Consider the following 27,053-nt stretch of genomic DNA (forward strand, 5'->3'; position numbering starts at 1 on the left):
AGATTCATTTCATTTGACACTAAACACCTAGCAGAGGTGCCTGGCTTAGGAGTGAAGCTGGTCAGAGACACACAGGCACCTCCATGCAGGTTTGTGAGAAGCTGGATCATCCCCGTAAGGCCGGAGGAGATGCATTTTAATGGAAGAGTCAGTATGAATGACAGATTACATCTTGCCTGTTTTAAAATTAGGGAAGAAAGTTATATTCCTTGCAGGAGGAAGACCAACAGTGCACGCAGCCTTGAAGCCCTGCAGCTCCTAGCCCTTCTTTCAAAGGCTTTGCAGACAGCTAAATTTTGATGCTTCTGCTCCTAGAGGGCTTTTTTCCTTGGGTTTGGTGGGGTTTTTTTAAACATTTTTTCACAGCACTGCATTTGAAGTTTGCTGTCTGCATTTTCCCTTTACAGCCTTACTTGGTTTTAGAGATTAAAGGAGACAGGAATTCTTTGCAAAATAAATGTGACTGCCATATCTGACACTTCCAGAGAACAGTACAAACTTTGTGCCAGAGGCATGCAGGATTAGTGATGAAGGCAGCCAACATAACCATCAATTGCTGTGGTCTGCACTTATACAACATGTCGCAGAGCCCCGAAGACATAAAACAGACGTACAAATCAATTCTGTCATCTTCAAGAGCATGGTTGTCTCCAAAGGAGAGGCTATCAGCACAGCAAAAAAAAAAAAAAAAAAAAACCCACCCAACCCAGAACAACAATACTATCTCTTAGGCCAGGCAAAGCTGCAGAGCTTTGCTAAGAGCCTTTCTCGGGAGTGCAACATATCAGATTCCATATGTTCAAAACAATCCCAGCTTCGGAAGACAAAACAATCTTCCAAAACATTCCAGAAAATTACAGTCTTCATCACAGCTGACTTTCGCGCTGCAAAAGAAAAGAAAAAAAAAACCCAACCAACCCCACCCCCCCCACCAGCGGCTATTTGGTGCCACAAAACGCCACCTTCGCAGGGGCTCGCAGGCGCGTGCTATTTCGGCGCTCACCTTTGGTTTCGCAGATCATCACGTTGCTGTACTCGCTTTCACCACCTTCGTTATAGCACTGCATTTTAATGTCATAAGATGTTTCTGGCTGCAGGTGATTTATCAGGTGCCATTGCTTCGTACCTACGGGGAGAAAAAAAATAAATCAACCGCGTTTCATTTACACGCGTGAGCCAGAATTGGGTACGAGTACGTTCCAGCGTCTTTCTCTATGAAATGCAGGGGTATTGCAGCTTTTCCTGTTAGCCAAAAATCTTTATTAACTGTTTATGGACTTATGTGAAATGTAAGACTCGCACTGTCTTGCGAAACAGATTCTTAGAAGAACCTTTTGATGAATAAAGGTGGGGTTTTTCCTCAGTATTTTCAACTGATTTTTTAAAAAAATATCCTTCTCTACAAAAACCAGAAGTCGCTAAACTCAAAAAGCAGACGTCCAAGTTTCCAGCATCTGTACATTTAAAATCAACAGCAGTTCTCTGCATCTTAAATATGAAACTGCTGAAGGGGTGGATTTAGGATGGGTTACGCTCGCTATTTACAATACGCAGGGCAAATAACAAGGAAAAACTGGCCCAGAAAATACTGAACTCGGGACAGGGGACAAACTTCACGGTGATAAGGCCCTCTCCCAGCCTGCAATCCCGCAGCATCCCTAGGGACGCGAGGTACCAACCGAGAGCCGCTCGTTTGTCGCAGGAAGGATACATCTGTGTCGCTCCGACTTAAGCCGAAACCGCAAATAATTGAACAGGCGGTTTATTAAACATACGAGGAAACAAAAATTAAGAGAGCGAGGCCGCCTCTCGCGCTGCCTGCCCCTGCAGAGACGGATCCCAAGCCAAGCAATCCTCTCTAATAGGATGGTTTTGTCATCCCTGGCTCCCGGCCAGCATTTCATTTAGACACCCTCCTGAAGTACTGAGCCCTTCCGTATAAATCACTCGCAGTTTTTACTTTCACAGGCTCGTGACAAATTTTAATAAACAGCGACCTTTTTTTTTTTCTTTTTTTTTTCTTTTTTTTTTTTTAGGGAGTTTAATTAACTGTTTGAGCACTCTTAATCCCTCTTGGAAAATACCACCTTGAACTGTTTCCACTGTTTCTAAGAAACTGTCATACCACCTACTGATTTAAGCATTAATAAAAAAACATAAAGCCTGCTCGGCTCGCAGAGGCTGTCACCACGATTCCATTCGAACTTCTCCGGGACCCAAGCCCAGGTGCAGACACCCCTGCCCGGCCGAAAAAGGGCCGGGGGTACGCAGCAGGACCCCATCTCGGCTCGGGGGGTTCGGGAGGGGATGCAGCACACCGTCCAAGCTCCATCCCTTGCGCGCCGGGCGTCCCAAGTGAAGGCAGACAAGCCCTGGCTGAAGCTGGAACCGGCCTTTCCCAAAAAATGGCACGTTTTCCCAAGATTCATACTCGGTTTTCCCGTTGCCCCCACCCCCAAGCATTCCTTTCGGTAATTACTACACCAGGTTTTAGGTTTCCGCTTCAAACCATTAGTGGAACTGGAATCAGTACAGGCACTTTAACTGTCCTCTTCGTGCACCATTAGCAAGGAAAAACATTTAAACAACTGACATCAGACTGCATTTACATTTAAAATTCAATCTCCAGGACCCTCAAAACAGAGAAATTCAGACCATCAACGCAGGACAGGGTTGATTTTGCTTTGCTTTTTTGCTTTGCTTTTGCTTAAAGCTGCTGAGAGATACTGGGGAGCCATCCGAGTTTTTGCTTGGTTTTTTTTTTTTTTTTTCTTTCTTTAAATAAAATCTGATTTTGCCTGTAGCGGCATTTATAAGGGTGGAAAAAAAAAAAAGCAAGCTTTCTGCAGAGTTTTGAATGTCTCAAAAGACAAGACTTAACAGGAAACGGTAAGGAAAGCCTACGGCAAGTACTTAGCTAATACAGGCATCACAACACTTTTTCCACAACTCATGCAGTCATTTCAAGATAAAATTCCCTGTCAAAAAACCAGATTAATTCAGAGGTAACAGAGGGGAAAAAAGTGAAGAACAAGTGATTTATGGCAAAATTACCTTAAGTCACATGTTTCTCTGCATATTTCACATCAAATGCTTCCAATCGCGCTTTAATTGAAAATAGTTCTCTCCCCCTGCCCCCCGCCCTCCCCAAAAAGCTAATTTAGGGGAGCACAGTAAAGAAAAGTTTAAATATTTCCACCAAATGAGTTTCTGTTCCAGACTTTGGCAGAGCAGAGCAGCTGCTAATGGTTTCAGACTGCCACAAAGAGTTCAATACGCACACACACACACACACTCTCGGAAAAAAAAAAAAAAAATCAGAAACAAGCTAATTTCACAGCACAGTGGAGCCCACTTAAACAACTAACTGCTTAGTGTATAAGATTTATAAACACACAAGTTCTGCCTAGCAAAGGCTAAAACACATTTGCAGATGAAGGTGCAGACTGCATAAGCTTCTTTAAAGCAACCCTCTGAGCCGAAACTCTCGATCTTTAGCAGCTTTATAGCGTGCAAAAGCTTATGCCACGCATCAAAGTACTATGCAGGGTATTGTCTAGCAGGGGAAAATTTTCAAAATAAAGGCCCATTCCTCTTGTAACTGAAATAAATGAGGGGAAAAAATAATTAACGTCATTGGGACAGAATGAGATCACTACATTTACTCAGCCCAAGCAATAAGGACATTAAGTAAAATATTTTTAAAAGGGTTTTCCACTTCTGGACTAATACAGACATTATCTAATAACTTCTTCCAGGAAAATGATGATCTAATACGTGCAGGGAAAAAAAAAATAACCTGATTAAAAGGCAAAATGAAGCACAAACATACCTGCCTTTGCAGCGTACTACAGCACTTGAGGCTAGAAGTAGCTTCCTTATAGCAGGATAAGTAATTAGGCAAGGTAGGAGAGAAGGGCAATTACACACAAGGTACTACCTAGCGTAGAAAACCCGTGCTGGGCTGAACGGTTTCGAAAGCCAGCTAGTTACTGGCACAGTCTGTAACGCAGATGCGCTTACCCTGGGTTAAATCTCCTTTACGCTGCTTGCTCTTTACTCCACCACTTCAAGCTAAACCAGTTTACATAGACCTACGTCAAGGATCTGCAGCAGCATAACAAGACAAACTTAAACCCAGTACTCAGTTCTCAAGTTTCCCTGTAGAAGAGGCTTCAGAAGGAAGAAACAAGTTCATGTGTGGGCAGAGCTTGACATTATGTAGTCGAGAGAGCTACTTCTGTGAAATATATTGTAAAGGCTCCGCTTGGGAACAGCAGTTTAGATTTCACATAAACACAGCCAACATGGTTACACGATGTTCTTCCCCATCGAGCAGTGCTGTTAAGCGTGCGTACGCTGCACCGTACCTTCCACGATATCCCTCTTGTAGTCACTATCGTTATCGCTGTCCGTAGGCCGATAGTAGATATAAAATCCTTGGATGGGCGTGTTGTTGTTGCTTGATGTAATGTACTAAGAGAGAATTTTAAAAGACTGCGTTAGAGAAGAAAAATTTTAATTGAGTCCTGCGGAGTTGTCATCACTGAATATCTTATCACCTTGAAATATGTTGGGTTTTCTTTTTTTTTTTGGTAAGGTTGTGCAAGCAAGTTGTAGGGGGAGATTTGCACACAAGCTACAACAGAAAAGGAGATTATTAATTGCCGTGGATATGCGGACACAGCCAAGATGAGCACAACGCCGGGGGCTCTCACAGTGCTGCAGGAGAGCGCTCAGCCACCAACCTCCTCAGACCAGTTGAAAAAAAGGAGTGAACCACGGAAAAAAGGAGGGTAGCACGGGGACAAGAGACTGGGCTGGGGCTGATGCTTCCTCCCGCACATGATGCTATTAGAACAAGAGGAAATGGGCTCAAGCTGCGCCAGGGGAGGTTTAGGTTGGGTATTAGGAAAAATTTCTTCACGGAAAGGGTGGTCAAGCATTGGAACAGGCTGCCCAGAGAGGTGGTGGAGTCCCCATCCCTGGAAGCGTTCAAAAAACGGGCAGAGGTGGCACTTGGGGACATGGTTTAGTCTGGTCTACCCTTGATTGGTTTAGTGTGGGCTTGGTAGTGTAGGTTAATGGTTGGACTGGATGATCTTCAAGGTCTTTTCCAACCTAAACGATTCGATGATTCTATCACTTTCCAAATCGTCAATTAGGTCTTGACCATGAACGACCTGAAAATTTGTGCGATTAATGGAAATGGAGAAGTTGAGACCATTTCTACTTCGGAAAGAGTTAAGGTCACTCTAAAATTCAGCTCAAGAATATTTTACTTTAAGTTATGCAGCCTCCTGAGGAACTGGAGGTTATTTTAAGTTTATTATCCTTAACATCTCTAAAGGCTGAGCTAGCAGAGCAAACTAACACTGGGAACTCTACATGTTAAATCCTCCAAAGTATACCAGGGGGTTAGATTTCAAAACAAGAGCAAAGCATTTCTGTGGGTTTCAGTAAGGACTTTAAAGTACTTGTTTACAAGAGACGAGGTAACAGGGGAAAGGAAAGCGTTTCGCTAACATGAAACCTCTACTGGATGCGAGGGAAGACGGCGGGCTTTAAACGCAGCGCCCACTTCCAGCCGTCACAGCCTGGATTGACAAAAGCAGCAGGAATTGCAGGAAAGGAAGCCAACTCGCTCGCAGCTCATGGCACCAACAGGGGTTTGGACGGAGTTAAGCCCGCTGGTGCCTCTCGGTATGTCTGTGCCAAAGCAGGTGGACCAAGGCAGCTGCAGCCTTTCATCGGCGCTGCCAGTTGGGCTCACATCTGGCGTAACCCGAGGACGCGGTGCGTGGCATCCCCGGGGAGCTGGAAGGATGCTGGGAGACAGCGCAAAAGGCAGCCAACAACAGACAGGGCTGCCGAGGAGGAGGAGAAAAGGGTTTGGGAATGGGGGGCAAAGGGCTCAAGAGGCACACGGCCCAATATGTTACCCGATTCTACCATACAAGCATGATCAAGCCCTCTTCTAGGAAAAAGATCACCTCTGAGTCTCAGGCGGGGGGAAACCACCACTCGCTATCCTGCAACCAGCTCTTAATCCTTGACTTTTAAGAGCCGAAGCAGTAAGAACTGGTATGCAACTGTGAAAAGGAGACAGTTACACCTACCGTCCATTTTAACATGATCTGAGTGTCGCTGATGGCTTCGGTGTAAGCAATGTGAGGTCCTGTGATGGGGCGGTTGGAAAAGCGGCTGGTAAATCCGGCTACTTGGTAAGGGCGAGATGCTGCACTGCGTGGGCTCTCCCCATAAGTGTTCACGGCAATCACACGGAACCTATACATTTCTCCTTTTAAGGGAAAAAGTGAAAGAAAGACCACGTTGTAGCAAAACAAGCACTAGAACCAGGGTTCAAGGAGAGACTAAACAGATTAGGAAGCACTTTTTGCACAACGCGCAATGAGAAAAAACGTAGGACTCGTTGCCACAGACTAATGTGGACATCAGAAATATAAACAACTTCTAAGAGCTGTTAGGGAAATTCACTCCAGAAAAATCCAAAGGCTATTACACACAGAGATGGAAATGCCTCCCTCAGCTCGGGAGGTCCCTGGACTGCAAACTGGTGGGCGCCAAGAAGATGCTTCAAAGGACACCTATCGGCATCCCTTCCCTTACTCTTGCACCCTTTCCCCAGGCTGGACACTGGGAGAAACCAGGAATTAGGACAAACATTTTTCCATCAACGCATTTTTCTCTTTTTGCATTCTGAGTGCTTACTAGAAGGACAATTAAGTTAAAAATAGCAATAATACACAACCCTCCTCTCCACATGAACAAGTATTAAATTATGGTGGTTTGGTTTTTTTTTTTTTTTTTTCCACTTGGAAAGCCAGAAGTCAACTTGAATTCATGTAATGAGCTCCTATTCCACACACAAAAAACCCCTAACCGACCAGAAACAAGATAATCCAAGCAGGAGTTAAAATGGAACAACCAAAGAGTCACAGTATTCTCTCAGCAGAAGCGCAGTCATCTAAGCAAAGACTTAGATTTAGATTGGATATTAGGAAAAATTTCTTCACGGAAAGGGTGGTCAAGCATTGGAACAGGCTGCCCAGAGAGGTGGGGGAGTGCCCATCCCTGGAGGGGTTCAAAAAATGGGCAGAGGTGGCACTTGGGGACATGGTTTAGTGGGCATGGGGGTGTTGAGTTGACGGTTGGACTGATGATCTTAGAGGTCCTTTCCAACCTTAGTGATTCCTAGTTTTACTTTCATTAAAAAATAATCCAGCCACCAAGCCAGGAAATATGAAATCACTACTCTCCCCTTAACTGGTTTAGTGGTGGACTTGGCAGTGTGAGGTTAATGGTTGGACTGGATGATCTTAAAGGTCTTTTCCAACCTAAACGATTCAATGATTCTACGATAAGACAACAGTGACAACGGCCGAGGTGAAGGACAGACTGTTTTTAATACCTGGCTCCAAGTTACGAACTTCCACAGACAGCTTGGAAGGAGAAATGTTATCAGCTGCAATTAGCCAGTCACTGTTTCGACCCAAACGTTTATACTCCACTTTAAAGGCAGTAATGGGGGAGCCACCGTTTGCTCGTGGTATCCACGTGACGTAGACGGATGATTCTGATGCTGTGGAGATCGTGGGTCGGTCGGGAGCTTCTGGAACTGAAATGAGAAACTCAGTTACAAGAGGATTAGAGTCAGCTGGAACTTCATTTTCTGTAGCGACCGATTAAACTAGTTGCTGACGATTAAATTAGACTTCATGTATTAACAAGGAGAGTCTTAAATCCTTCTGTAATAACTACTCCCCTTACTCTTCTGGAAAAGAGGCTTGAAGAGCAGAAAACAGAGGAATCAATTATTTTATCAATATAATCATCAAAAAGGATATGGTGTGGCACTGCCCCAACCCATCTCTACATGGAAACAGAAACACATACTACGTGAACCGGGAAAATGTGGTTATCGTTTTCAAAACCCTGACATCCCCCCAGACCCAATGAGACTTCAACCCGTCCACGCTAACGAGCACCGTACGGCCAGAGAAGCAAGAAGGAAGAGCAGAGAAAGCATGCAACGAGTGCTGTACTTACTGAACTCGCTTGAAGGTACAGACAGCAGCGGAACAGAGAGAACGGAAAGAGGTGGTGTTAGTAAATCTGGTGATAGCCGTTCTGGCGACCAAGAGCTGTAAGGCTTTAGTAAACTAGCTTGTATTTGTTAACACGGAGCCGGTCACCGATGAGAGGAGGAACCGAGCAAGGGACAGCAAGCTGGCAGCTTTGGGGGCATGAAGCAGGCTGAACATTTGCAGCCGGGCACACCAAAGCTGTCCCCTCGTGCGGCTCCTCCGACATTTAGCACTGTCAGAAGCGTGCAGCGCTCCTCACCTGCATTATTAATACACCTCTCCGCTCCCCTTTGGTTTTACCCAAACTTTAGACACCAAATCACCTTTGAGGTCTCGGCTCCCGAGTAAATTTGCCTGCATCAGGTCAATGAGTTCAAAGGCTGGGGTGATGACAAAAAGGACTATACGCGTGCTGCTTTCACTGGAAACCAGGCTAAAAATCACACCTACTGGGATCACACCTACTGGGAAGTGGTTGCGTCTTCTTGCCATCAGAAATAAGCCCATCCCTGGGAAGCCGCAGGAAAACATCCAAAACAGATATAATCCACTTTGAGAACTTAAACCTCCGACACAGCCATTTCCCATTTCCCCTCCTCCTCTGGATCTTTTCACAGTGGAAGAGAAAACCAAGAGTATTTTGCAAAAAGCAACCGCAGGTTTAAAAATGAGCAGCAAGAACGTGGGTTACACGTGAAAGACTTATTTTCTGAGAGCCACACATGCAGGTAACAGCATCCTTTGACATATTACATGTTGGCTGGATTAGGACATGCATTTGTGTCCTGGTTTCAGCTGGGATAGAGTTAATTTTCTTCCTAGTAGCAGGCATAGTGCTGTGTTTTGGATTTAGTAAGAGAAGAATGCTGATAACACGCTGATGGTTTAGTTGTTGCTCAGTACTGCTTATGCCAGTCAAGGGCTTTTCAGCTTCCCATGCTCTGCCAGGGGCACAGCCAGAATAGTTGATCCAAACTGACCAAAGGGCTATGCCATACCATACAGCATCATGGGCAGTATAGAAACTGGGGGGGTTGGCCGGGGAGCAGCGACTGCTGCTCGGGAACTGGCTGGGTATCGGTCGGCGGGTGGTGAGCAATTGCATTGTGCATCGCCTGCTTTGTATATTGTTATTATCATTATTATATTGTTATTATTATCATTACTATTTTACTTTATTTCAATTATTAAATTGTTCTTATCTCAGCCCAGGAGTGTTTCTCACTCTCACTCCTCCAATTCTCTCCCCCATCCCATCGGGGCAGGGGCAGTGAGTGAGCGGCTGCGTGGTGCTGAGCTGCTGCCTGGGGCTGAACCACGACAATTTGCTAAATTCACAGCTTCAGGCAGCCCACCACAGATGCCGCAGTCTGTAAGAAATGCACTGCTACCTGGTGACTTAACATTGCTGTGGAAACCCGAGGTATCGAGGCAGGGACTTAAAACGCTAAGTCACTGACTGGAAAAAGGTAACCTTCCAGTTAATCCCAAAAGCATGAACTACGATCTTTCACTCTGCAAACACAGAGAAGAACAGAAAATCTGGCGGATGTCTGACCTCACTCACAGAAGCCCCACAAGAGAGGAAAAATACATGTATCAAAGAGGCCTAAGGAATAAAAAGGAAATAAAGGAGGTAGTCCAAGCGCCTAGAGCAGTAATAGCCACAAGTTAACCGAGACGCATCTGTTTGCAACACAGCCTTCAGCACACGGGTTGCAAACCATCCATACACCTACCTCCGCTGTGTCGAGACAGCTCTGGAAGGACAACACCGAAATTGTTTGTCCCTTCGTGGACGACGGGATGTTTGGGAACGCCTGCTGGCGGAGACGGAGCCTGAGTGTTTTTTGAGGATGATGTTCTTTCTAAGAAACATTCGATACACAGTACATCAGCTCAGGGGTTGGGTAAGAAAACGCTGTTCGCTGCCTCTCGCAATACGCTCACTCCGCAAGATCACTCGCTACAGCGCGGGGAGGGAAGCCCTGGCTCTAAATCACAAGCCAAACAGTCAGGAGAGCGACTGGGGAGTTTCTTCAGGGGAGCAGGAGAGGAGATTTCCCCCACCAGCCCAGGGACTCCTGCGCTGCGGATACGCGACCGTTCACCTGCAGTACCACGCTTTGCGGCGATGCCGCCGGCTCCCGCCTGGGCTTCAAAGCCCTCCCTCATTGTGCAATCAAAACAGGTGGTGAAAACTGCACACCGAAATCCACGTCTAGAGAAAGAGGTTCACTAAAAATGCCATGGAAGCTGGGTTTGGTCACAGCTGGAGCCAGGATACCGGGCTGAGTGGAGTTTTGGCCTGTGGCCGTACATACGCATCATGAATTCACGGAATTCACAAATACGTTACATTCCTAATAAGATTTTAAGCTCTCTGGTTCTTGTACAGAAGCATGAAGACTATCTGATTGCTTGTACGCTTAAGAGTACAGCCACCAGTGTCCAAGCTTGAAAGAAAAAATAAAATAGCTTTGATTAGAAATGCTCTTTTGCTTGCCCGTCTGCACGCAGCTATCAAAACAGCTGGCTTCTGGTCAGCTGAGATATTTTCCCTGAGGTGTCTGCAAAGCAGACCAGAAGCAGTTTGGTTGATATATGAAAACTTGGTGGTGCAGAGGGTTTCTCTTGTGATACTCTGAAAAACCGGGACAAGGACAAGGGCTTGGCTCCTTTAAGCAAGAGGAACCCTACAGTATAAATCTTAATAATCATCCCAAAAATAATATTATCAAGCTTTTAATAGCTTTTACTTACCAACAGCCCTGGTAACGCTCAGGAAAGTTTGCCCCACGGCTATTTTCCTCATTACAGGCTGTTCTTTAGCAATTAACTCGCAGAGCATTTCATATACGGCTTAGCAGACAACATAACAGCTGATGTAATTTAAATAAATGTCCTCCCGAAAGCCCAGGACACAGGGCACATTGTGCTGCACCTACCTTTGCTGGTGCGAAATGTCAGCATGGCAGGCTGGCCTTCGCCAGCAGCGCTCCTCGCCACCATTAAAACTTCATAGAGGCTGGACGGCTCCAGCTCGGTGAGCCGCAGCTCGTTCTCGCTGCCAGGGACGCGCACCGTGTGCCAGCTTCCCGCCGCGCTGACGCCGTCGTCCAGCTGCACCGGACAGGGAGGGAAAGAGCAACGTCAGCCGCGAATCGCGCAGAACCCGGGGCGATACTCAAATCTCTCATCGCTGGCACGCACAAGCATCTGAAGGAGCTCTGCCACTTGCCCAAACTCCTTGTGTTTTCCCCTATCTACCTACGCTGCGTCTCCCGAGCGCTTCTGCCAGAAATCAGCGCTTTAGCAACTCCTTTGACGGCGCTCCTGCGATGAACGTGACTTAATTTTCCCCTCTCCATCCACGCGCGCGCACTTGCTTTTGGAAAAAAATGGTCATTTTTACTTGTGCCTAAAACTAGCAAGAGAGCACATGATCTTAAAGACTTCAGTCAGCCTTTCGCTGGCAGCGTGGGTGACACTGAAGGGCTGGACCCAACACCCTAATGCGAAAGGTATGTTCCCTGAACTATCCCAGCTTTTCCTGTACTTCAGCATTTTAAAATATTTATTGGCTAAAATGGGCAACAAAAAGTATGTCTTAGTTACTTCTCGAGGCTGGGAAAAAAAGTCAGCAGGGAGACCAAAGATTTGTTTTTTATTAATGCATGCTTTTTTTCTTTAAAAAAACCCCTTTTTTAACTTTTTTTTTTTTAAAAAAAACTTTTTAATTTAACAGTGAAATCACCAGCTCCGTTTAAGAAAGGGAAGAGATTCAGGGTAGTCTCTTAACGCTTGACCTTTGCAGGAAAACATTACCCCAAATCCCAAAGGAAAAGTCAAAGATTCTACCAAAAATAAACTACCAAACAATATAAGACTTTAATAAAACATGGAAGGCAGATCTAAACGCTGTGGATTATCAAAGGTTATGCCAGAGGTCTTTGCTCAAGTATTTTCTTCTGAAGCAACCACTCTAAGGCTTTTATTCCCCCAACATTTTTGTTTTTTGAGAAGAGAGAAATCAATAAAATAATTTCATGACACAAAGAGGACACCACCCTAAAAAAGCATGGTAAACTCCCCGCCGAGAAACGCATGAGTGAGCACATTCAGTGTGGAAAGGATTGTTATGAGTGAAGGGTAAGCATCAAAAAGGTCAAAGAAGTATTCAAAGCTTTCGGTGCTTATGTGAACCAACCACCTCTGGATGAGAAATTGTATCAACAGACTTTGGCACTAGGTTTTCAGGAACTAACAGGTCAAAAATCTAAGCATTCCCCCCAGGCTAAGACAAGATCAGGATGTAGAGGATTAAAAAGCTTATGAAAAATAAACCAAACAGCTTTGCCATGCAGAAAACTGTTTGCTTAGAAGAACGGGAGCAGGCATTGCTCGCTGCTGACTTTCATCAAGAGAGCTCACTGCTGGCACACCATTTTTAAGGACACGGTAGGTATCCGCTTCGGAAATTTTAGTTCGCCTTCCTATTTGGTAACTTGAGTTTAACAGGGTCTCTTTGGGAGGCAGAGTAGCAAACTCTTTGACGTGTTAGGCTAACACTCAGCTTCCCTTCTGATCTCAAGCGTACCTACCAGATTCAAGCCTGCTCTCACGAATGCATTTTTAACAACGCTGAAGTCGTGCACAACACGCCCCGGAGCCTCATTCCCCATGGACCATAATGATACCGTAAAGGAAATAAAAGCCCGGGCTCTGCTGAACAGATCTCACTTAAAACCGGATAGAACAGTGTGCTTGTGACCAACTTCAGTCATCCCTAAAATGAGCTGCCTGTGTGGCCAAGCTACATTCGGTACTCTCCCTGGCCCGACACCACGCTCTCGTTAACGCCAGCGCTGCAACAATTCTTGGTTCCTCGCGAGACCCGAAAGAATGAACTCCATCTGCGCCGCTTCGACGCTACGGAGAAACGTTACCTTGCGGTATTTGACAAAATAGGCGTTGATGGGCAAGCCCCCATCCCTCCCCGAACGCCACACCAGGTTGTAGGTGTCCGGCTTCAGCGTCTGCGGGGGGCTGAGGATGATGGGGGCTTCGGGGGGAGCACTGGAGGCTTTTTCCGTCGCAGCCAAATGCGGTTTTGTCGGAGGCGAGCTTGAAAACGCCGTTTCTGCACCAAAATCACCGTCGCTTTCGTCGCTCTGGGCAATCTCCACGTGAGGCGTTTCTCCTGCTTTCGTGCCAGTTTCCAAAGGAACTGCGAAGGGAGGAATCTGGTTACATCTCCAAGATGACGTACGCCTGCCCCGCGCACAGGGGACACTAAATCATTTAAGAGCGTCATTTGCAAACGAGCCCTGCTGCAAAAAGCCAGTTCCAGAGGTGCCCGCGCAGACCCGAGCCCGGTGCCAAGCTGCACCCTCGCATGCTGGCTGTTTTTTCAGGGCAGAACAGCATTTGTTGTTTTGCTTTTTCCCCCCTACATTAGCAAAGAGAGAAAACCTGAAGCGTGACATCCACAGGAACGGTTTGACAAGTACCTCCGATAAATCAAGCAGTGGCAATGCATGTTAAAAGAAAAAAAAAAAAAAAAATAGCTACACTTGCAACACAAGGGGAGTAATTTTAAATTAATCACAGTTGTACAAGGAACTTTTCATGGCCTGGACTGGCGTGCACACAAGAGGACATTCTCCTGCCTCAGTTTCTGAGGTTTTAGCTGTAATTTTGATCAGCTTTGAAAAGTTGCATGACTCGACTACTTCATCTGAAAATTTATGCTGAGAGTAAACTCAGTTTACAGGCAGATCTAACATGCAATTTAATACCAACGCATTTCTAGAAATCCTGCTCCAGCCTCCTCCATCCTATTTACTTTGCCTGGTATGAAAAAAAAAAAAAAAACCAACATAGTATCAGTAGTTGGAAAGAGGCTGCAAGACAAAAAAAAGCCCTGTTCGGCCCATGCAGGGCTTGTCAGCATTCCAGGCAGGAAAGGGGTGGCAGGTTGGCCATCTGAGATCACGCAGGACAAGCAAACATCAGCGCTTAAAATGAGAGCGTTTGGGAAGCAGCGCAGCTCCTCGAGGTTGCACGCTGCAGTGCCGGGGCTGCCAGATGTTCTCAGCCCTGTCCGTCCTTTCAGATTTGTGTAGGTTTACGTTACATGCCGGGGTCTGGAAGGGGAAGGGAATGAAGGGAACTTGGTTTACAAAACAAACAAATTCCTCGGTAATGTAAAGCCTAGGCAGTGTTAGCCTGGCTGACTCGGATTCCTCCAAACCTCCATTAAAATACCAGCAGCAAGTGTGGCTGCTATTTTTGGCCACTTTTTTAAAAAAGCTGGGCAGGAAAATTCTCTTTTCAAATTGAAGACACGCTCTCAGCAAGCGTTCCTCGTTTGTTTCTTCCCATTTATTTAGCAACGCCACAGAATTTGGAGACGGGGAGAAGGGAACGATGCGGGGAGGACGCCCCCAACGCCAGACGGGGTTTGCTTACAGCGTCGAGACGCCCCCAGCACGGTCTCCAAGCGCGAGGGTATCTACGACTGTCAGCGAAGCAGCGGGAAAGGGACGCGCCGCCGGGCGTCGATATTGGAAACAAATGCCGTACGCGCCGGCGGAGGCAGGAGGCCCGCTGCAGTTGTGGTGGACCCGGAGGATTTGTGGGTGGGCGCAGCACGGTTTGACGCCTGCCGCCACGGGGGAAGTGGACCCGCGCGCGCGGGGGATTAGTTGTGGTTTAGGCTGGTGACAGGAGACCTGCCGTCGCTGCTCTGTTTATTGCCCCGAGAGGGGAGTCGTCAACAACCGGCAAGGAGTTTGTGTTTTTGCGTTGGAAAACAACCCCCGGGTAACAATTTCCATTCAGCAATTTGGATCTAAGCTCTTTTTGCTACGTTTCTGGCATAATTGCTACCCGCATAAACCAGCACACCACACTCCTCTTCGCTGCTGTGTCATTATGCAACTTTTTTTGGCTGTTGCTTTTAGTGCCATCCCTTTCCCCTCAGCCACCTTCTTCTTCCTCGGCTTCCCGGCCCCACTGCGAAACATGCAGCGCCGAGTTGGGTCAGACAAAAAGGCTGCACGCGCCCCAAATCCTGCCTCCGACAGCAACCAGAGAAGGACCAAATGTCCCAAATTCGGGCATCCGAAGAACGTATTCGTAGCTTTTCCTCGCATTCTCCGTAACAACCAGTATTTTACAGCTCGCTATCGTGTCTCCCCTCCGGCTGCCTGGTTTTGAAGGTAAGGAGCCCTCGCCTTTTCGGCCTCTCCTCCTGCAGAAACTATTCCACGCTCCCACGAACCCACCCGCCGTGCTTCGCAGCGCCTTTTCTACTTCTTCTGCACCCTTCTTGAAAGAGGGGTGCAAACGGGCAAGCAGATTTCAACCCGCCGGCACGCCCGGGGCTTGCACGGCAGCAGAGCAACCTTTGTATTTTGTCTCCGCCGGGCGAAGCGATCGCTAATCCCAGGCGTTGCGCCCCTGCTTCTAAAACAACGGGAGGATCCTCCCTCCTTAAGGAGCTCTCCAAGCACCTTAGCACAGGCTGGGAAAGCACCCCGAAAAGCTGAACACAGCAGATCAGTGAAGTCACCCACGCCTGGCAAGTCTTTCACATCACCCTAAGACTCCTCAGAGGTGCCTGGCTTCTGTAAAAGACAGCTTCAGCCTGCTCTCCGCTGCGTCACCTACCTACCAACGAGAAATTCTACTCTTTCTGGTGTTTTACACTAACCTGCCTGCTACTCAGACTTCCTGGAGTGTATTTCTCTCTTTCACTTCCATTAGGTGAAGTTATTTCGGAGAATTAACCCTGTGTTTCGTAGCTCTGGGAAGCTACTGCCATGTACGCAAACAGCACAACTGTCTAAAAAAGACTTGAAGTAAGTGCCATGGGTATAGGATCCTAAGGCTATCATTTCACATTTTGGTGGTTTCTCACTTTGATGGTGGCTTAAGTTGCCCTGCCCGCTTTTAAGACCGTACGATGAATCACATCGTGGAATAGATCCAGCAGAAAGGAAAAAAAAAGATCTATTTTTCAGCCAAATAAGCTCTCTTACTGTGTGCTTGTACCAGGCAAATTACAGGAACGAGCTGCTGAGGCCGAGAGCTGCTTAAGTTGATCCTACTACCAAAGAAACACGCTGGAATCCCAGCTTAAGTTGTTCAGGTGCTTCGGAAGCGTTACCTGGCACGAATTCTTCATTAGAACATCTAAATGTTTGAGCATGCCTTTTGGCACGGCTGGGAACTGTTCTAAAACCCTAACAGCTCCCAGAAACGACTTAAGGACTTTTATATCAAAACCAAATGCCTTAACCACCCTCCGCACCATAATCAGCAGCTAGCACAACATATTAGAAACCGATAAAAGTTAATAAACAAAACATTAAAATTGAACTTACTGCCATAAAATTCTGAGGCAACGCAGTGGGATTTTTTCTGTTTGACACAGACTGAATTCTGGGATGATATTTAGTTTTGTGTTTCCACTCGGCAAGGTCTAACAATAACTTATTTATAAAACTATATGATGGGTTCGCTTTCTTGAGGTTTCTTCTTTCTTTCTTCCTCTAAGTGAACCTTCCAAGCATCTTTTCAAATCATTTACACGAGTTTTAAACTCTAATCGGCGGTAGCGAAGAACTTTAAATATGGGGCCACATATTGAATTCCGCTGACCTTAAATCCCACTGACATTCAGCTAAATTCACTAAGGCAAGACGCTGAAAGAGCTGAGAAACTTAAGTCACTTCATGTAACTAAAAATCTGCATCTTCGTTCTTGTGAAGGGAACTTGGGGGAGCTTAAACCTGTTATTAACATCACATAATACTCCAGTGTGAAGAAAGGCGATCTCTCTGTCCCATCTTGCCTTTAGTATAAGAACTGCTTTTTCCTACTAGCAATTTCAAGAAATAAAACCACCCCGCCCTTGGATAGTTTTTATCACGTCTAAGAATGCTAAGTCCACGCAAGACACGCAGCCGTTTCTTCCTCTACCCTACCTAAGGGAGGAACTGGTCCACGAAGACAGCTCAGCCTCCTCTGCTTCGTCTCCCCAGCACACCCGCACCGCCTACCTGCCGTTAATTTCTTATTTTGAGGCATTTCTCCCCTAAATCGGGGAGCCGACTGTGCAATTTTGTGCTTCAAGCTTACCGACTGTAAGGAAGGCTCTTGACATCGCGGAGCCGTGCTCGTTGATGGCTTCGCACGTGTACTCCCCGGCACGCTCAGGAGTCGCGTTCCTCACGTGCAAGGAGCTCGAGCCCGCTTGAGACATGGAGACGTAGGCGGGCGCCGCAGCGGCGCTGCCCAGCGCTGCTTGAGGAGGTTTCTGCGGTTTCGAACGAAGCACCTGGGAAGGGTGGCTGGTAATAAGTCCTCTGCTGTCGTACCAGCGGATTGCAGGACCGGGTAGGCCAGTGGCATTGCAAGACAGCGTAACGTCCCCACCGTCTCGCACAGTGACACTTGCGGGTGGAGAGACTATGACTGGCCTAGAGCCTTTGCCTAGGGGGGAAAAAAGAAAAAAAAAAACCAGCAAAGAATAAATTTGGCTAAGGAACGTGACGCTTAATGCCAAAGTGAGTTGATACAATTAAAAAAGTCACGCATGCTTCTTTTTAACCATCCAAACAGTTACTTCTTCTCTAGACAGCCCCTCCAGACTTCCTTTCCAGACTGAAGAGATCAGCCAAGACTTGCGCTCAGAGGAGGCTGATAGAAAGCTACGCTCAAACCACACTTCCAATTTGCTAAATAACGAAGACTTGACTGTCAGCGAGGAATGCGGTGCAGGCAAGACCGGCTTAGTCCGCTCGGCAGACAAGCGGGTCACCAAATAGCTGCTCGGCCTCTGCGCAGCTCACATCAATCTGAATAGGGACAGGGAAGGTCAAAAGCCTCAACTGCGCATGACGGGGAGAGAACGGGAACAGCAACGGTCTCGCTAACATCCTTCTACTAGCAGAAATCAAGTTCTCCAGGTATTAGAAAGTATCTTAGACTGCAAAGAGTGATCCAAAAGACTCTCGGTACCTGCTAATCTGATAGAGGGGAATCACAGAATCATAGAATCGTTTAGGTTGGAAAAGACCTTTAAGATCATCCAGTCCAACCATTAACCTACACTGCCAAGTCCACTCTAAACCAATCAAGGGCAGACTAGACTAAACCATGTCCCCAAGTGCCACATCTACCCATTCTTTGAACAAGTGTGCATTAACCCCAAATCTGACGATCGTTTTGTAAACTGGAGGATATGGAACAGGCGTAATTACTCGTCGGCCAATACTGCTAAGACTACCAGCTCATCCAGCACAACAGGACCCTGATTCTATTTAAGAATAAATCGCGTCAAATTCAATCATAAACTGACTTAATTGCAGCTGGTAATCTAGGTTTTAAGTATCAAGTAACCATGCTACCCCCGAAACACCTACATCTCTTAAGACTCAACCGAAAGCACCTTCTTTGTAAGGTTTGCTACAAACAGTGGTCAGAAACAAATCAATACATAATCCGGGAGCGGAGGGAACAGAATAAAGCTTGAAGCGCAAACGCTTAATTTGAGTTCTTGAGGGCTACAAGTGCTCCTACCCGGCTGGACACGGAGTCTCCCAGTGGACTGCACAAATCCAACGCCGTTGTTCGCTACACACTGGTACAAGCCGGAGTCCTCTTGGGTGACGCCGCGGATCCGCAGACGGTTTCCCGACGGCAGATGCCGCGGAGAGAGACGGAGGGGAGCTGCGTTGTGCAGCCAGGTGAGGGTCGGAGCAGGGCTTCCGCGGACCTCGCACCAGAAATGCACCGTCGCTCCAGCGGCCACGGTTTCATCTTGCAGTCCCTTGGAGATGGAGGGAGGTTCTGTAGAGGGAAATAATTTTACATAAACCACTGTATGTTGATCCTAGCCTAAGTCCTGAAAAAATACTGCGAAACGTTACGCAAACTTATCAGGTACAAAAGGCTAAGCAAGCACCACGTAATTCTAGTTCGACGCAGATTAAAGCTGTTTTTCTCAGGCACTTGCTTATTTTAATGGTCTCTCCCTTCTGTTCCAAACAGTCACGTTTGCATTAATACTGTAAATAAACCACCTGTATTTTCAAAATAATTCTTTAGCGATATCCCCATAACAGAAGGTGTATTTTGTGTCAACACCCTGTTTTCTGAGTTACTCTAACGTACACATTTCAAAAACCAAACAAAAACAGCCATGGAAGCAAAAACCTCAAACAACAGGAAAATCTGCTACCAAGGAAAGGGGAGATTAGGAACCACTTGCAGCCACACAAAAGAGGCCAAGTGTATTTCTTTTGCTTTTGTTTTTGCCCTCATCCAAACATATCACCTCTCCCGGCCAGCTTTTTGCTTATATACAGCCTCAACAGAGAAACATCTGATCCCTGGCGCATTATCGACACTGCATCCCACATACACTTGGCACTCTGCAGAAAAATAAATAGATCGGTTCCTCCCTCGGATTTTGCTATCCTTTATTGTTTAATTATTTCAGACTGCGAAGGATTTGGAGAGGTACATAGTTATGGACTTTAACTTGGGAGAGATGATGAGATACGGTCCTTATGAACGTATCTTTACTCTTTATTTTAATACGCTTCGGTTGAGAAAGAATGTTAGGCTATTTGTAACCAGGTGCCAAAACCAGCACGTATACAAACGAAACGTTCGTTGCCCAGACGTGAGAATTTCTTTATTTCTTACCAAGTATAGTAAGTGAATAGTTAACGTATTTCACTACTCCAAATTCATTTCCCACCACGCAGGAGTAATTTCCAGAGTCCGACGCCTCAAGCCTGTCCGTCACCAGATGGGAGTGCAGCAGTTTCCACCTGCCTCTTCTCAGCGCGTCCCGGCCATCCTTAAGCCAGCGGACGGGGGCCGGAGGCAACCCACCGACAACACATTCCAGCGTCAGAGCGCCGTGCCGGGGCACTGCCAGGCTCTGGGGTGCCAGCGGGTGAAGTATGTGGAAGCCACCTGAGGAAGAGCCTGGAGGAAAGGAGACGAGGCTTAGCACCAACCAGTCTTTTAAACCGCGCTCTCCCACCCCACCGCTCCGGTCCTGAGGTTTGCCGTGTCCTTCAAACCTGGCTACTCATACTTGGGACTGAGCAGGATGCTGTAATGCTCTCTTCCAGAAGTCTCGCTCCGAAATCGGTTCGGCGACGGGAGTATTAGCAGTATCCCCTTTTCAGGGACTAAGTGCTCTGTCCGCTCGGGGTTTGAGAAGCAGCCGCGCTGCTCCTCCCCAGTAAGGGGAAATACGAATTGAGTGTGCAAATAACGCAGGACACATTTTACATAACATGGTATTTGAGACCAGCAGATATTTAGGCTGATACGCCCACGCTAAAATCCTAGGGATATTATTTATTCCCCTTGAGAGGTATTAATTCTGGCAAGCTGAACTGAATACTCACGTGTGACGACGAGCTTACGCCCAGTGGGTTCTATTCGGAGATCACCGGTAACTGGGTTGTACGCTGCGCATTTATAGGACCCTTTGTCTTCTAAAGATACATTCAAAATCTGCAGGTTTCCAGACGGAAGAACTAGGTAGTTACCTAAACGAGTGGGGAAGGGAAAATGAAGATTACGTTTAACTTGGTTTCAAATAAAGGCTTCCTTTCTTTTTAAAAAAAAAAAAATCTTTTTTTTTTTAAAAAACTTGTCAGATACATCAATCTAGTCTAAATGCAGGATCACAAAGAAATCATGCTGCCGTGCAAAGCATATTAATTTACAAATGGTATGTTTAGATAAAGTGATTTGCACAGGAAGTTCTGCAAGTTTCTGGAGGGGTTTTTTTTTTCCCCTCCTGCGAAGTTCTAAGAAAAAAATCCAGGCAAGCTTTTGTTGGATATTTATATTGCTGACCAGTTGCATAGCACATCTCACCTGTGGATTGTTCCAGCCATTTTCCCCGCACTTGAAAGCGAACCTGTGCTTTAGGGTTACTTTCTGGCACCTTGCACCCGATGAAAGCCGTACCTCCTTCCTCCGCTGCCACGGCAGGTTTCGCTGACGGATCAAAATCAGCTAAACCTGGAGGAGAATTGGTAAAAGGTTAAGAGCAGCCACGGCTTGGGAAAGGGGAAGGGCAGTAAGCTCAGTATTTGTGTTTAAAATAGAGCTGGTTTCAAGCTGGTTATCTTCTCTGGTGCAGCGTTTGGACATTCCTATCAACAGGCATGGTCTTTTCTGTAGTCCGTAACAGCATAAAACCCTCCTGTGTACATATGCTTCCCTACTATAGAAAGGGCCGGCTTTTACATGGGAATAGCGAGGAAGGAAAAAATAGTTCCTACGTTCGCTCAGCTGCTCCAGGGAAAGCAAGCAGAGATGACACTGCCAAGAGAAGACTGCAGCGCTAATCGTGGGCTCTGAAGGCGACAGAGAAGACAATTCATGCTAACAGCAGGAAGCCTGTCCGTAAGAAACATTAAATTGTCTGTATAATTAACGCAACACTGAGTACAGCAGCGCTTCCCGCTCATTGCCACGAGCAACGAGGCAAGCAGAAAGCCTCAACAGCTAACCGCGCCTTCCAATCTGCTACTAAAAGCTCAAAAGGAGGAGAAAAGTGTGAAAGCTGCTCTTCTACTCCCTTCACGTTCAAAGCATCTTCTAGGTTGTGAAGTTTTTCTATGTTAGCCACCCTTATAGCTCTCTTGAGAGGGTCTTGCTAAGGGTCAGTACTTTACCAAAACACTTACTTCTCTCACTTATAAGAAATTTTCCTCCCATGGGGATTTTGGACATGCTCCATAGATGAGGTACCCTTACAGAGAAATCACTCAAATCGTGCTTGACAAAGGCCTGATTCAGGCAGCCCCGCGATCCCAAGCAGACAAATCATGCTCGTGGAATATTATATTCCCATTTGCAGCACCACATCGTCCTTTCCCTGTGGAAAACATTACCCTTCCTCTCCTGAAGTCCTTCAAGATCAGATAATTTACAGATCAAGCACCAAGGCAAAGACTGATTAGAACCAGTGCAACTGAGAGAAGGGAAATTGTCCCTAAAAGGACAGGAGCCTGTCCCCACCTGAAGAACACTGAGATAGCTTTGGCCAACTAAAATGCTACAAGCAAAAAGAAAGATTTGCAGCTCCCATTTATTTCCCAGGCAACAATTCCCACCCACTTCTCCTCAGCTCTCGCGCACGCTTCTGCAACGGCACGGCAGCTCAGTTGCTTTCTCACAATCCTTTTTGAAGAGAAGCTTTTGGGAACCTCATACTTTCAGGTCAATTGATTGAAATGAATGTTATTTCACTGGATAATATTTTTATTTGCTGGACAGGACTCTTGAGGTACTTCAGCTCAACATGAGGCTAGGGGAGGTTTAGATTGGATATTAGGAAAAATTTCTTCACAGAAAGGGTAGTCAAGCATTGGAACAGGCTGCCCAGAGAGGTGGGGGAGTCCCCATCCCTGGAGGGGTTCAAAAAATGGGCAGAGGTGGCACTTGGGGACATGGTTTAGTGGGCATGGGGGTGTCGGGTTGATGGTTGGACTGATGATCTTGGAGGTCCTTTCCAACCTTAGTGATTCCTAGTTTTTACTTTCATTATAAATGATCCAGCCACCAAGCCAGGAGGCGTGGGGTTGCTACTCTCCCCTTAATTGGTTTACTGTGGACTTGGTAGTGTAGGTTAATGGTTGGACTAGATGATCTTAAAGGTCTTTTCCAACCTAAACGATTCTATGATTCTATCACCAACACTAAATCGATCAGGTGTGGTTTTGTCTAGTTGAGTCTTTAAAAGCCTCCAAGGATGGTGTATCAGGTTTGCATGGCAAGATTCTGGGAGCGCGGGGGCTACAGGGGTGGCTTCTGTGAGAAGCTGCCAAAAGCTTCCGCTATGTCCGACAGAGCCAACGCCAGCCGGCTCCAAGACGGACCCGCCGCTGGCCAAGGCCAAGCCCATCAGCGACGGTGGTGGTGCCTCTGGGGTAATGGGGAAAAAAAAAGGGGAAAAAAACCCACAGTCTGCAGCTGGAGTGCGGATGTGCGAGAGGAGCGGCTCTGCAGCCCCCAAGGTCAGTGCAGGAGGAGGCAGGAGCTGCTCCAGGCACGGAGCAGAGATTCCCCTGCACCCCTGGGGCAGCCCATGGCGAGGCAGCTGTGCCCTGCACCCATGGGGGCCCACGGGGAGCAGAGATCCCCCTGCACCCGGGGAGGAGCCCACGCCGGAGCAGGGGATGTGCCCGGAGGAGGCTGTGACCCTGTGGGAAGCCCACGCTGGAGCAGGCTCCTGGCAGGAGCTGTGGCCCCGTGGGGAGAGGAGCCCAGGCTGGAGCAGGTTTGGTGGCAGGGCTGGGGACCCTGCGGGGGACCCACGCTGGAGCAGACGGCTCCTGAGGGGCTGCACCCGCGGGAGGGACCCACGCCGGAGCAGTTCGTGAAGAGCTGCACCCCAGGGAAGGGTCCCACGCTGGGGCAGTTCATGGGGGCTGTCTGCCGTGGGAGGGACCCATGCTTGGGCAGGGGAGGAGTGTGAGGAGTCCTCCCCTGAGGAGGAAGGAGCGGCAGAGACACCATGTGATGAACTGACCCCCAACCCCCATTCCCTGTCCCCCTGCGCCGCTCAGGGGGAGGAGGGAGAGAAATCGGGAGAGAAGTTGAGCCCAGGAGGAAGGGAGGGGTGGGGGAAGGTGTTTTAAGATTTGGGTTTATTTCTCATTACCCTACTCTGTTTTGACTGGCAATAAATTAAACTGATTTTCCCCAAGTTGAGTCTGGTTTGCCCGTGACGGTAACTGCTGAGTGATCTCCCTGTCCTTATCTCAACCCACGAGTTTTTCATTGTATTTTCTCTCCCCTGTCCAGTTGAGAAGGGGAGCGATAGAGCGGCTGTGGTGGGCACCCGGCGTCCCGCCAGGGCCAACCCACCACAGACAGGGATCCACAAGCTCTCTGGGGAATCTATTCCAGGGCTGCATCACCTGACAGGTCTCAGATGACATAGAAGGAAAAAAAAAATTGGTGAAAAGTGTATAATCGACCATATACGAAGTACTGGCTGAGAAAAAAAAACAACTCACACATTTGAAAATGGGTTTTCTACAAGTCAAAGAAAAACAAGCCATACAAACGAGCTGAGGTCTATATAATTTGCAAGGAGCAAGGAATATAAGGAAAAATTAACTTACTGCCCATCGATACCGTTGCAGGCCTGCTCAGAACGGTGCCCACGCTGCTGTTAGCAACGCACTGATAGCGACCAGACGCTGACAGGCCGAGGGCGACGATTGTCAGAGATCCCGGCTGGATTTCCACTTCTCCCACCTTGCTGTCCAGAGGCTCCCCATTAAACAGCCACGACAGGTGAGCCGTGGAGGGCTCGGCAGAGCAGCGGAGCTGTACGGGCCCACCAGACTTCTGGACGGTAGACAAGGGCTCGGAAATAAAACGTGGAGTTAAATCTAAAAGGAAAAATAAAAATTATATTCAGTTGGCGAAGAGCACTGTGCACGAACTCATGTGGTAAGGCTAATGATGCGCTGACTTGTCCAAAAGACTGACCATAATCTGTTTTATAGTAACGCTCTCGCTCCCAAGGCTCCTGGCAAGCTTCTTTCATCAGAAGGTTAAATATTGCTGAAAGACCATTCAGATCAAAGACAGACAAATAAAGGGTCCCTCCACTCCCAGTTGCTGGCGATACTCAAGCGGGCGTTGCCTTTTCCTCTGCAAGAGGAACTCGTGACAGATTCCCCGCTATCTCTAAAGCCAGGGAAAACTTCCAAGACAAGATTCAAACCCACGAAGAGGGCAACAGCGATTAAACGAAGGCAGGTTCGGCGTGCAGGGAGGGGGAGATGCATCCCCAAGCGTGCAGGAGGCAAAGGCGTCACGCTTGCCAGGGCCAGCGAAAACCGCAATCCCGCTGGATTTATGCGGAGTGAAAGAGCAGCCATCACCTGAAGAGATGGAGAACACGCAGCTGTAGCTCATCTGTCCCGCATGAAATGCGCCCGGACGTGACTTGTAAAATTTTAGAAATGGTAGCAGCCTGCCAGGTATTTATGCAGAACCGCCTCCGAGTCTGCAGAACTAATTAAAAATAGCAGGGCAGAGAAAGCTGGGGGAACAGCAAAGGCTCTTATTAATTCCAAATACATGGACTTCATCGGGACGAGAATGATGAATTGGGCATCCATTATCCTTACTGAGTAAAGATGAACAGAAACAGGAAAAGCTGCTAATAAATAAAAGGTTCAGTTCCACAAAACTTGGTTATGAGAGTCCATTTATTTGCCAGAAGAAAATTCCTGCTTGTTGGAAGAAATTTTTTCCTATCCTGGCCAATGAAACACTGGGAATTATTTCCATTTGTTTTCTATGGAATTCTGCGCTCAAGATTTTGTATGAAGGGAGCAAGCAAAAGGCATTTAACACCGATAACTCCTATTTGGTTGGAAATATGGGAGAAAAAAACCCATAAATTTAAAAATAGACACAGTGGCGGGGGAAAACAATTTCTCGTTTGTAAATAAGCTACGGAATTCCAGATAGCACGGGTGAAAGCGATATTAAATGACATCCAAGTAAGAGATGGCTTTCTTGTAGGTGGGGCCCTCAGCTCATGCTTTTCTTCTAAAGTCAGTCCATCCAAGCTCTGTTTATATAGATGAGTTTCAGATGAGAAACTGCGCATTTTTAACAGAACCACAAACTATCTGCATAAACATAAAATAAAACTGGAAATTAAAGTGTGGCTTCACTTAACAAAAAAGATTAAATCCATAAAAATGGTATCCAAGCATTTCGCGGGACTCCAGATGTCCATTTTTAGCTTTTAATTAGAAAACTGGTTTTCCTATTAGTTTGGTTTGAATTTCCAGGGATAAGAGAAAAGCAACGACCTTTTTGGTTTCCTAGCCACCAACAGCTATGAAATTGCACCGTTACTTTCATCTTCGCCCCTGCCCTTGCTTGTGACACCAACACTTTGTGCTTAGTGCAAAAGTCAAAATTGGTAGCAGTGACCCTGCAGCTGGAATTTATCTCCTATGACTGCTTGAAAAATAAAATTTATCCCATTTGCTTATAACGATTGGCTATGAAGTGCTAAAAGTAGTAAAAGCTTCTTTTTTGTGTGGTTACGTTAAGACAAGCTGACTACACAGAGCAGATGTGTCAATTAAAACCATCCCTCTTCTTTTTTTAACGCGAGAGCTGTTCCAACTGCAGCCACGCATCAGCGTTCGCGTTTCAAAGATCCGATTCCCCTTTCCCCCTGCAAATTTCAAACCCCTCCCAGCCCCATGGGAACGCAAGGCGCACTGTGCGCAGCAAAAATCGCCGTCCAGCTAAGTCCACGGAGACAAGAAGAACAAACCTACGTAAGTGAGAGTCTTCCACATCCTAGCACTTGTTCTGAGCCAAGTTTTCAAAAGCAAAGTCATATATTCAGCTTAAGAACGCATTTACGTGCTCCGCGCTTCCTTAAAAGCGGATTATGGGTAACATGCATTAAAGTTGGCCACTTCGAGACGTCCTCCCGATCGCTGCTCGTTCGAATGCGCGGGTTCAACCTCCAAAACCTCCGAGCAAGTCACCTCGGCTCGGGCGAGAAGGCCTTACCTGAACTCGTGGCAGCGATGAGACCCGCGGCAGCGATGAAGAGCAGTGCCTGTAAGCGTCCAGGATCTGGATGCATAGCGCCAGATTACAGAAGTTGAAAGCACCAAGCTCCAGACTAAGATGAGGCACCGAAACAGCTACAAAACAAACAAACAGATGTCTACTGTAAGTTTCAGGAGTTAGTCTTTTAACTCTCTTACAACAAAGTGTTTGGGGTTTTTGAAAAAAAAAAAAAAAAAAAAAAAAAAAAAAAAAAAAAGCGCAGCCAGGAAACAGCCAATATTCTTTGCAATATAGAAACCATCTGTAAAAATGAGTTAGAAG

At 46.9% G+C, this 27,053-nt stretch overlaps 1 protein-coding gene across 1 annotated transcript in view; it reads right to left on the minus strand.

Moving 5' to 3' along the window:
* The window catches only part of CDON (cell adhesion associated, oncogene regulated), a 38,047-nt gene extending 11,242 nt beyond the window's left edge, over positions 1-26,805 (minus strand). The window contains exons 1-14 of the mRNA XM_075723267.1: positions 26,730-26,805; positions 24,293-24,565; positions 21,030-21,176; positions 20,552-20,695; positions 19,833-20,120; positions 18,702-18,971; positions 17,259-17,612; positions 13,058-13,338; positions 11,057-11,231; positions 9,848-9,976; positions 7,433-7,639; positions 6,120-6,301; positions 4,371-4,476; positions 1,004-1,126 (exon numbers count right to left, since the gene is read on the minus strand). Coding sequence (XP_075579382.1) covers positions 1,004-1,126; positions 4,371-4,476; positions 6,120-6,301; positions 7,433-7,639; positions 9,848-9,976; positions 11,057-11,231; positions 13,058-13,338; positions 17,259-17,612; positions 18,702-18,971; positions 19,833-20,120; positions 20,552-20,695; positions 21,030-21,176; positions 24,293-24,565; positions 26,730-26,805 — 2,755 coding nt within the window. The remainder of the gene's footprint in view (positions 1-1,003; positions 1,127-4,370; positions 4,477-6,119; positions 6,302-7,432; positions 7,640-9,847; positions 9,977-11,056; positions 11,232-13,057; positions 13,339-17,258; positions 17,613-18,701; positions 18,972-19,832; positions 20,121-20,551; positions 20,696-21,029; positions 21,177-24,292; positions 24,566-26,729) is intronic.
* Between the last annotated feature and the right edge of the window lie 248 nt (positions 26,806-27,053).

Source organism: Pelecanus crispus, chromosome 19, assembly GCF_030463565.1.
Source record: "Pelecanus crispus isolate bPelCri1 chromosome 19, bPelCri1.pri, whole genome shotgun sequence".
NCBI classification, from domain to species: Eukaryota; Metazoa; Chordata; class Aves; order Pelecaniformes; family Pelecanidae; genus Pelecanus; species Pelecanus crispus.